This window comes from Papilio polytes, unplaced genomic scaffold (assembly GCF_000836215.1).
Source record: "Papilio polytes unplaced genomic scaffold, Ppol_1.0 DF821845.1, whole genome shotgun sequence".
Lineage (NCBI taxonomy): Eukaryota > Metazoa > Arthropoda > Insecta > Lepidoptera > Papilionidae > Papilio > Papilio polytes.
Window position 1 is genome coordinate 1,813,223 of NW_013527359.1, and position 12,097 is coordinate 1,825,319.

Consider the following 12,097-nt stretch of genomic DNA (forward strand, 5'->3'; position numbering starts at 1 on the left):
TGAATTTGCTTATATTTATTGAGAAAAAACATCAAAAGACTCAGGACCATTGAGCGAGACATAAAACAAACGTTCATTTGCCAAGACAATCATGCTTACGTGGCCCATAGAAAATACAGTCTTACCTTGAACCGTGCGCACGTGAAAAAGAATACAATTTTAAAACGATTTTACAAATTAAATTTGCCAATAAAATGGGACCGGTAGAGTAGTGAGACAGACGGAGGTAGAAGCGTGAAGGATAAGAGAAATATAAAAATTGGAACGCTCAGACTTACATATCAGTCCTACCTTGTCGGTCGGGGCTGGGGTCTGTGAGGGAGCTGGGCTCGCTGGGCGTGCTGACGAGGCGGGAGGCGGCCGAGGCGCTGCTGTGCCCGCTACTGGTCAGCTGTTCGTAGCGGGGACTCTGGGAACACAAGCGATACGAGCCTTGCCTACTGGGAGCTTTTACTACTTCTAGATCCCCCAAAAAAATCTTCTACGACGATAATAGCATTTTGCATACTAAATACTTTCTTAATTCATGGGAATATACATGAAAGGGGAAAGGAATGGGAATTTAATTTACGTGAATGTGTTACCTTCCCTCCCATAAAATAATAGGGACTCTTCCTAGGGCTAGGCTGCGGAGTGGGTATCCTGGCGGGCTGCGAGGGCAGGCCGAGAAGGGAGTCCAACACGTCCTCTAGAGTGGTGGAGCTGGGCGAGGGCCTACTCAGGCCGAGGTTCAAGGGACGTTGGCTTTCTTGCCAATCTGCAAATACGTTTTTATTTCTTACTTTATTATTTTTAATTGATACGAAAATGTAGATTCAATTTTAATGGTAGCCTGCAATCTCGATTGGATATTAAAAGTTAAATGCAAATTAGATTTAAAAAGTAGCAAAAACCGAACGAAATTCGTATTAGTTTTTTATTTTTTTATTTATGAGCGAGATTTTTCATTGTAAAATATTCACCGAGTAGAAAATAAAGTGCACAAATCATATTTCATGGGCGAAGCAAACGCCAACTCAAATCGGGCTTCAATTATGAATGTTATACTTTTGTAACATAGTATTTGCAGATACATAAATGCTTGTGTTGAGGTTATTCACTTGTTAGTTAGCAATGAAAATAAATGGAAGATGAAAAGTATTAACTAGTTATCGAATTATTTACTTTAAAAAAAATTTAAACTATGCTAAATACAAGACGTAATTTTTTACTTACCATATCAGATGATCTTCGTTTAAACTAAAAATCAATAATTATGTGAAAAATATTCGTATAATACTTGCTGAACGAATTAAAAATGGATGACAATTTCAATTCATCCATTAAAATTAAAATATAAGACGGCACAGAAATAAAAAAATAAAACAAAAAAAGATAAAATAAACTGAATATATTCATAAATTGTTATAATTATAATGTAACTAAATTACATTGATGTAAAGAATGATTGATGTTAAAATTAAAAAAATAACATTTATGATTTCTAATTACATGTAGGTACCGAGATTCTCTAAATATTGATATTTCTACGTATAAAAAAATACATTTTAGGTACTATAACAGACAAATGTGCTTGTAAAGAAACATAGAGAGCTACGGAACAATCTATTGCAAAAATCTATAATTTGTTTATAAAAATGCCTTTCCGTTAAAAGTTTACTCGATAAAGAACGTTCTAGATATTTTAAATCCAAACAACGATATATTTATCGTTATAGAGGTCAAGGAAAGGCTTCGTTAAACAAATTCGACATTTTAATTTCGGTTATAATTTTTCGGTGCGAATTTTGAGCACAAATCGAATGATTCTAACCTAATCAGAACCTGTATAATTTACTTAGGGACCTGCTGACCCCCAAATATAAATTACGAGGTGATTTAAGTAGAAGGAACTTAAATATTTAGATTTCAGTCAGAATGTATGTGACCTCTCCATCACACTTTGTTTATGGTTCTGATAACTGCCATTAATGTAATCTTATATTTTGAGGCAAACAACATTTTTGTGACATTTTTTACTGTCTATTATAAATGGATACATATTTTGAAATATTTCTAAATATAAGTAGGTAACAGATTTTTTAGCACCTAAAATAAAATATAGCAACATGATAAATTATTTACAAATCTATGTATTTCACTAGCATACAAACTAAATGCTAAAGATTTGAATTTAGAATACGCACAAACAAAATAATTTACGCTGTACAATGAATACATGTTCAAACATTTAACTGGTTCTCGATCTGATTACTATTGCAAATATGGCAATACAATAATCATGAAAATTTTTAATCTATTATGATTTAATAAAATGATATGTTCATAGATAACATTAGACTCAAAAATAGTTTAAATAGAAATGCATCATCGCATTTACCTATTCTTAATTATATTTATATTTAAATAATAGAAAAAAAAACATTTTGGCGGGTTTCACAATGTCACGCTAATTGTACTAGCAACATTACATTATTAACAAAAATGATTTATGCTCTAATATGAATCGTGGGAAGAATTTCAAGCCACAACAAAAACTTAAGCCAACTACAAGCCAGTGCTGTGTTGTCATGACAACATTACAAAACAATTAAAATTTCCTCCGTCAAAAAGTGCAGAAATGTCACAAATTTCACACCGTACATGACAATGGTCCTGAGTCTTAAACTCTATAAAGCTTACAAACATAATGACAATATTTATTGCTTGTTCACATTACGTCGCAAAATAACTAAAAAAAGGCAAACAGCACAAAAATTATCTCACAAAAGTATTACCATAACAAAATACACTGCAGGTTTGGATTAAAAACTTTAAATGCAATAAATTTTCTATTAAGAAGATATTCATACTCTTGAATTTGCTAACGTGCCAGCCCTAAATGATTGTTGGTTACGAACGTAACAATGTGTTGATTAACCATTGCTCGGTTAGTTCGGAATGTTTGTGCGAGATGTATCTAAGCCTGCAGTGTAGGGGGTGGTGGTCACGCTCGCTCACCGGGCGCGGCGCGGTGCTCGAGGCGCAGCGAGGAGGGCGGGCGGGGGTGCGGCGGGGGCAGCACCTCCGTCACCACCAGCGGCGTTTGCGGGGAATCTAATGGCTTCGTACCTGGAAAAACACCATAATTCTAATATTATAAATGCAAAAGTTTAAGTGGTTAGATGGATGTTTGTTAGAGTTTGTAGTCAGAACTGATCTCTGAAATTTAGCATAGATGTAGAGCATATTCTTGAAGAACACGTAGGCTACTTACTTAAAATCGACGCAGACGGAGTCAAGGGCGAAAGCTAGTATTTGAAAACGTCGTAGGAAATGATGTATGACATAAGCAAGCATTAAGCTAACGTACCAACAAAGGAGCTCTCTAGCCAGTAGAGTTTCTGACTGGATCGCGGCGAGGGCTGGAGGTCGAGGTCGCCGTTGGCGGGCTCCAGGCCCGACACGTAGTGCACGATCGCTGACGTCACCTCCTTAATCGACGACTGGATCTCCTCCGACGCTTTCGCCGACGCGCTGGACTGCTGCAGCAGGGATGATGCTAGCCTGTAAACCAACACATAAGTTAAAACATAATGTTTTATTTATTTATAAGGTCCACCAAGTTCATGTTCAAAATTCTCAAGCAAATTAGGCATAGTGTTACCTCTCGTGTGGCGTCCTCGGTGTGGTGTTGAGGCGCTCCTGGCTGCGCCAGCCCAGGTACGGCTGGCGTGCGCTGAAGGAGGAGCGCGCGGACGGCGAGCACAGCGGGCTGCCGCCGCGCACGCTGCTGCGAGTAGACGAACATGGAGACGTCTGGAACACAACAAGTTAATTCAGCATTGAAAATCATCATCAACTTGCCCTTTTCCCTTAGAGGGACGGCACAGTATATGCTGCTCTTCCATACATCTCTATCAGCCGTCATATCTGAATCCACTTCTTTCTTAAGCATATGCTCTTTCACACAATTCACCCATACTTTCTTCGGTCTTCCCCTACCTTTGTAGCCATTCTCTTAATGCGAGAACACATACTGTAATGTTTTGGGTTTTATCGAAAAATTATTAATCAGACCAATATTCTGATGACTCAAGTATAATTTAATTTCAATCCAATTTACAGCCAGCATAATTTTTGCTACAATTAGTTAATCGGTAAGGAATTGTTAAAGCAGTTGTTGATGAGAAGACATACTTGATTAGAATTAAGCCTGCTGGTAGACCACCTGCCGAAGCTGGTGGTATGCGGTGAGAGCTGTGGAGGGGGCGGCTGCGCGCCGGCGCCCAGGCTGCCCAGCGACGTGGTCTTGGAATTGAGACCGCCCCAACGTGCCGCCGACGATGCGTCCGACAACCGCTTTCGAAGTAGGAAACCCTCGCGCGCGGCGGGCGCGTTCTTGTACCTATAATAAATTACATATTTCTTATATTAAAAAGTAAAGTAAAGTATATAAGTGCAAGTTAATTAAAGAATTATTAAACCAGCAGTTGCTATTTGAAAGGATTTAGTTTAAATTGGTATTGAGTAGTTTGAATTTGCCGAAACATGTTTCCTACTAATGTTATTTAATGGAAATCGAATGTAGAAACATTCGTGTTACAGTTATAACAAACATAGCTCATATAAAACGTATATCTGTCGAAGCTAAAATTAGAAACAAATTGGGCGCGACGTTTATCGTAATCGAAAAAACGTGATAGCGTAAAGTAGATCTAATCTAGACTAATTGTCTTATCTCCTGACTACACCCTTCAATAATAAAGTAGTTTTTACATACAAATAACTATGTATTTTCATTACTTACTGCATAAAAATTTACTTTTGTCGCTATTTAAGCTAAATTATTTCTAGTTGAAGACATCTTTAAAATGTTAAATTTGTAAGGGATTTACAATTAATCTTTACATACTCATTTATCAATATTTCCACATAAACAAATCTAAACAAATGAAATAAATGGTATAGTTATATATTACCTGTACTAATATTACAATGAGAAAAGATTTTGTATTTCTAAAAAACTCAATAACTACAGGACCTATGTCAAAAATTATTTCACCATTAGAAAGCTACGTTATCGCTGAGTAACATAGGCTATTTTTTTATTACGTGGACGATGTCGCGAGCAACAGCCATTGTTTATGTCGCTATAGCTGTATGTGTCCATCGACGTGGTCTAATGAACGCAAGTCCTAGCTCTAATTGACACAGTTAACAGTAATAAAGGGCAGCCGGTGAATCGCGTGAGAAACCATAACTGAAGATTGTATGGGATATTATAATGAGGTTAAACATAACTGTTTTTTTTTTAATTTTTCACGAAACAAGTGCGCATTGGAATGCTAAAAAAAAGCTAGCCCTTACGGCCTGTTGACAAAAAATAGCCTCGTTATTACATATTAAAAAAACATGGAATTCAGTAATCGCATGTAACAGTTAGTATTAGACCAACATAAATGACCTAAATAACAGAAACTAATTACCTTATCACACGAAACTGCTTGATAGCATTGATAAATGGTTCAGGTTTATATTTTTACCATACAAAAATACATATACTTTTAAACTGTTTCCGTTGATAATTTTAATCCTTAAATTTACACTATTACGTGAAAAAATAACAGATTTTATTAAATTACTAGTTTTCACCAGCGGCTCCGTCCGCGTGGATTTAAAAAAAAACAAAAGTGAGTAGTCTATGTGTTTTCCAGACTATCCTCTACATCTCTACTAAATTTCTTCGTAATCCGTTCAGTCGTTTATTCATCCATCTATCTAAAATTTCGCATTTATAATATTAGTATTAGTATGTTTATTTCAATACGAAAATTGAGGTTATAAATACTAACGAAATATAATTCTAAAATATATTAATGCATGGATGAATGCTTCTTAAGAGTTTGTCGCCTAAATTTGGTGTAGATGTAGAGCATAGTCTGGAAATATGCATAGGCTATTATGTTTTTTTAGTTACACGCACATGGAGTCGCAGGCGAAAGCTTGTAAGTTAATATTTCTATGGATTAAATATGTATTAGAGAATAACGAGAATAATTTGAGGACAAGAGCGTATTACAATACTTGTAAGGATTTGTAATCCACACTCAGCATCTCTTGAGATGTTCTCTGAAGGTATTAAAAAGTAAATGATCCTTTGCATCTCGTTCTTTTGTTTAATCTGACCAAAAAATTCTAAAACTGACTCGTCCATATCTCAATAATAACACTCAAAGACTCTATTGCGACTATTCTAGATTCGAAAACGCAGTATTCTATGCGTTTTTCTATTATGTCGTAGAAAACAAAAATTGCCTACTATTAAGGCGTCGCCGAAGGGCTGAGAGGTATACCCCTGTAGATAACTCGTAGACGACTTGTCAGTTTCCTATTATAAATATTGGCCACATGATAAGCATGATCTTTAGAATAAAAAAAAATTAATCCCCGTTTATCACCGGACTGCGATACCACATATGTAGCTCAATGGCTGATACCTTGGCTACCAATATTCAGAAGATATTCCTAGGTTATAATATAATTTGACTTACCATTCGGGTACATTGAGCTTCTGTAGTGACCTCTGGACTCGCAGTTCGTGCTCGGAGAGGACGCGGTCCGAATTCTTCTGCAACTCGTTCTCAGGGGGCTGTGACAAAACAAATACACAATCAATATACTATTAAAAGCGAATTAAACAATGTAAAAAAATGTGTACCTAGATCAGTACGTTGTTGAAGCAGATAGGAAATAAAAAACAAATTTAATCTAAAATCATCTATTTCTAATTATTTATTAATACGTAACATATTCAAAAACTAATTTGATGTCATATTTAAAGATTCATCTATATCTTTAGGGGTCAAACGATATAAAACACTATGAAATGTCGGATCAAGTTTTGTGATGTGATTTTTCAATTGTTCCACGTTATTCAAATCATTCATCGATGATGAATCTATAATCCCACTCTGTATCTTTAATGTTTGACAAATTTTATGTACAGCGAATTTTGCGTATTCCGTTTCATCATCTTCTGAAGATATGTCGAATACTTTATCATTCGCACAATGAGAGCGACTGACAATATCGTCTTTGTGCAGAGATTCAGTGCTGTTCAAAATAGAATCGCCGACCCCGCACGATTTTATCAGATCAGACCACGATAAAGAACCATTCGATTTACGAGAATCTATAACAACTTCTTTAGGTTTTATTTCAGGTACAAGACTGCTACTAGACGCACGTAAAAGCGATTCCCTTGATCCAATCATATCGGAGACGCCATAAATAGTTTCATACCAGGAGCTACACCTGGATGAGTCCGTGTTAAAGGTCACTTTACGTTGTTTCCTTTTTAATGTAGAAGTACGGGGAACTAGGCTCTTTTCATGGTGAAGATTGAGTATTTTATCATTCTCAAATTCTGCATAATCAGGTACATCGATGGAGTTAAAATCTTTGTCTTGTTCCGGTGGATCCATTATGGAACATCTTTTAGCTTCTGCTAAGTCTTCGACTGGAGGCGGAGGAACGCTTTTGAGGAGGCGTTGGAAAAATGCACGTACTTTACTGTCATTATTAACAGAAATTGATTGCTCTTGAGGCTTATGCACAAGCGATGTGACTCTAGTCGTAGTGTTGTTACATAAAACCGATGGACTGCTGTTCGATGATTTGACGCTGTAGTTAGATTGACTCGAATATCGTTTACGCGACTCAAGTTTCCTGATGCGTATCTTCGATTTCCACTCTTCATGTTTGGATTGAAAACCGGTCACAGTTATTGGATTCTCATCTTCGGATTCACTTCTCGGTATATCCGGATATTTGGTATAGTAAACGTCCCGAGAAAGCGGCTTCGAATAAAAATGCTCCGGCTTTACTTCCTCAAATGGTTCCATTTCAACTGTAATCCAAGTAGTGTCCAAACAATACCAGTATCCGTTTCGTTGCAACACTTCTTCCGTTGTCAATAACATTATAGAAACCATCTTCAGCTGTTATTAAAACAACCACCCGTACGAAAGTGTTTTGACTGAATAAGTTTCACAACACCCTCTAACGTATATCAATATTTAATTTATAATTTGTTTTGAAACATTGTACTAGATCATTACTAAATTACGTTTAAGATAAAAGCCTCTATAATCACCATGTTTACGACAACTGTTTTGAATAACCTTGTGCGTAATATTGACTTAATTAGTGCAAAATAAATTACAACAATATGTACGAATACCAATAGGATTCGTCACGAAAAAGAAGTAATCAGTACATGAAAATAATTGTTATAAGATTGTCTAATAATCCATAGTTCTAAATTAGTAGGATAATAAAAATGCGACGGTTATTGTATATAGCAGACTCACCCTGACATCGGTGGAAGCGAGCAGAGCGCAAGGGCCTAGCAGTCCTACAGTCTCCCAGCAAGTCATGTTGCGTGCTGTGCTCGGCTCGCGTCTACCGTCCGCGGCTGCCTACACTCGCCTGAGGGCCACGTTACTATCGCATCGTGATGCACCGGTGGCTCCGTAATGTAACGTTACGTAAGGCCTCGTATCTACGCGATATCATTCTATCAGACATACAAAGCGTTTACACACAAAGCTGGGCCCCGGCAAGAAATCGGTCAAGCAAGCTGCGATATCGAAGCGGAAAGCACTCGATCAGTTAGCACTACTTCGCTTATTGAACGTCAAAATCCAATTACGAGACTGAATCGCAGCGAGCGCGGGGCTTCGGTGGCGAGCGTGGCCCTGCGTGCGGGCACCGGCGCCGGGGCTGCGCCGTGCTGGCCGGGGCTGCGCTGCGCCCCGTGGGACATAGGCCCGGGCTGCGCTGGTCTGGGGGCTGCGGGCAGTCGCGGCGCTGCCTCTCGCTACACTGAGGCGCGGTGCGTGTCCTTGAGCGGCGCGCATGCTCACACAAAAACCCCTTACTACCGTTTCTAGTGCCAACGAGAGCATACAAATGTATCGGAATGGTACACGTCTTTTACCCATTGTCATTAAAACTTTTTTTATGTATTAGTTGACATTTGATAGGGTATTTCATTCAAATTTTAAACGAAGAATGGCTTGTTTTTATATGAGCAACGTTACGTAGAGGGGTCCAGCGTTTGGATCGTCTGAGAGACGTAATTGAATATTCAGATATCGATGTTCACCTAACTGACAAGAGGCACCTGTTTGTGGAGGGCGTGCCGGTACCGGTGCGTGACATATTGACCTCGAGTCGAACTCAAGGGAACAATATAAATATATCTTTGAATTGTTCCTCTTTACGACAATATTGTTGACGTTAATTGAATTCTTTATCAGAGATATCATATCTTTAACTTCTATCTTGATAACTAATTCATCCTTGAAATGTTTACTTGATAGTTAATAGGTAGAAAATACATAAAAAGCTGTGATATCACAGTTCATTACAATGAGCGATTATTACGATCAGGTGTTGCGATTGAATTGGAATGCAATTTCTCTTTCCCAGTAAATTATTCATCGATTTTCTTCAGCATAACACTGGTCTGCTTGATTTGTTATTTAACGCAAGTTATGATTGATGAAGTAATATAGTAGAAGTATATTCGAATAACCCTCTGAAGTTAGTGTAATTTCAATACAAATGACAATTGACTGTTTACAGTAAGCAATCAACAATGTCGTGATACACTGGGTATCATTTTAATTCTTAATCTTACTTATTATAAATGCGAAAGTTTAGATGGATGGATGGATTGATGTTTGTTAGAGTTTGTACACTTGTACGCAGTCGCGGGCGAAAGCTAGTTATAAATATTCCACGACAATTCAGAGTACCCTTTAGAATTAAGGTGAAATAATGTGAGAAATGTCATCGTTAGAACCTTAGGTTAAAACAAGATGTTTAATTATAGTATAGGGCATAAATGCCATGGCGTGAGGGCGACTGAAATGTAGTTCATGACCCAATTGTAAGCTTAACGCAATATTCTTTCCAACTGATATTTACCGTGCGTTTCCACTATAAATGTGACTTTATATTTGAGGGCAGTTGAGGACATTTTTTGGTATATTTCGTCAGTGGAAATCCACGTTTATATGCTAATTTGTTAAGATCTTATCTTAATTCCATGTTTATTCTGCGGCGCCAATCTGTCTGCCAGTCTCGATAATATTTACTTTTAAATTAACTTTTATTGTTTGTTTGTTCTTAATTAGTTAAGTAGACATAGTGTTAAACGACTGCAAGTAAATAATTACATACCGGTTTTAAATCCTCGTTTATTGTTAAATTTTTTACATTTTATACTTCAAAAACTCTAAAAAAATCAATTTAATGGTCTTAAAGATCTATTAACCTACTGCTAAATTGATATATACAAGTCCTAAATAAATAATTTTAAGTCTACATAAGTTATCTCTAGTCTTTTTTTTTTTAATTATGTCGTAGTTTAAGTCCCAAGTCTTTCGTTTCAGCACGTGTAAGATGCATCCTTTTAATAGCACAGTGTAGCACTGTGCGGTTTGTTGTTTGTGAAAAGGACACGCTCGTTCTCTGAAAGGAGCGCTTTTAAACGGAGAAAAAGAAAACGATCCGTTGAGAGTTTTTTTGTTCATGTAAATCTTTCGGTTTTATTTTTAAAGGATACTTCCTTCGTTGAGTGCATGTTTCGCTTTTTATGTTTTATTTCTTTTTAAGAGAAAACTTTTAGTAGAATTACTTTGAGGTAATAAAAAATATGTCCTCACGTTAATCTACATTTAATATTATTTACAAATAAGCTGTCTATTTCCCAATTAGGGCATTAAAGATATGAGAATTACTTAGTCTTAGAAATCTTGATTGCATAAATAAATGTATAAACAATTGCGAAAAATCCTAGTCGTCATTTATTTTTATATGAAATCGAAAATAAGAAAATAATACACTGATGTGGGCGTCGCCACTAGGTTGCCCACCTTTTGTAAACCTACCTTAGATCAATGACTGGCGACGCCATATTTATTTTGCGTACTAAATGCTGCCTTCTATGCATCTTATGTAACTTTATCGTGTATTTAACGCGTGTTACAGTTAGAATGGCGTGAAATATTAAGTAATGTTTTGTCCTTACCAAGAAAAAACGCCAGGTATCTAAGGACGAAAGAAATATGTACATACTAGCTTCGCTACTATACGTGGAATTATAAAACAAAAGTAAGTAGCCTATGTTCTTCCAGACTATCCTCTACATCGGTGATAAATTTCATCGAGATTCGTTCTGCAGTTTAGGCTAAAAACTAACAAACATCAACCTAAACTTTCTGATTTATAATATTAGTAAGAAGAAAGATTTCGATGTTATTTTATACTTTCTTACTTAGAAAATAAATCAATGTAAATATTTAAATTCCCGCTAAAAGATAATTTAACACGAACTTAGTTGTCTAACCTAGTGTTATGAACGAGATGTAAACTCGGGATGTGTCCAGGTCTTCCAGGATTTGGCCAATCAACGCAAGGATACTAACGAAGGTCTGTGGAGTGACATCTTCCGCCTTCTAGAAGGTGATGACGGGATATCTAGATTATGTAGTACAGTTGTTAAATGTTTATGAAGGCGTTTAATTAATTTAGATTAAGCTGAGAAGAACAAAGAATAAGAAAATATAAGATTATTATTCTCTGTCTCTTCTTACCTTACAGTTTCTTTTTAAAATTTAGATTAATTTTACAACATTGACACAAACTCAGTTTTGGTGCCAATGATATACTTTGATATACACTTATGGGTTAAATATATTGGGAAAAAATCTTAATGGGGAAAGAGACCATAAACTACAAGCTACCAACATTAAGAAAGCAAGTTTATTGTGGTAATGGTAATTTTGACATTAAGAATTTGACAAATGTAAACAATAAAATAAAGATATTATAACTTCATGCGGATGAAGCTGCATGGGAACAGCTAGTTATAGCATAAAATATACAAAACTAAATGGACGTCATATCGTGGTCGTGAGAATGGACCGTGCTTCAGTAATTACAAGTTACGTTGTCAACGCCTCGTCTGCTAATTAGAGGCAACGCGACACCAGTTAGCGGCAGGCAAATTGACATCGTTGACACTACTCGTACAAGTTGGTGG

At 36.5% G+C, this 12,097-nt stretch overlaps 1 protein-coding gene across 2 annotated transcripts in view; it reads right to left on the minus strand.

The window, feature by feature from the left end:
* Positions 1 to 1,374: 1,374 nt before the first annotated feature.
* LOC106108078 overlaps positions 1,375 to 12,097 on the minus strand; it is a 59,550-nt gene continuing 48,827 nt past the window's right edge. The window contains exons 1-6 of one of the 2 annotated variants that reach the window (XM_013289159.1): positions 8,355 to 8,841; positions 6,534 to 6,631; positions 4,180 to 4,387; positions 3,647 to 3,798; positions 3,353 to 3,546; positions 1,375 to 3,111 (exon numbers count right to left, since the gene is read on the minus strand). In XM_013289159.1, coding sequence (XP_013144613.1) covers positions 2,987 to 3,111; positions 3,353 to 3,546; positions 3,647 to 3,798; positions 4,180 to 4,387; positions 6,534 to 6,631; positions 8,355 to 8,420 — 843 coding nt within the window. In that variant the 5' untranslated portion in view covers positions 8,421 to 8,841 and the 3' untranslated portion in view covers positions 1,375 to 2,986. Of the gene's footprint in view, positions 3,112 to 3,352; positions 3,547 to 3,646; positions 3,799 to 4,179; positions 4,388 to 6,533; positions 6,632 to 8,354; positions 8,842 to 12,097 lie in introns of those variants that run through there. The other variant, XM_013289157.1, reaches the window with a different exon arrangement.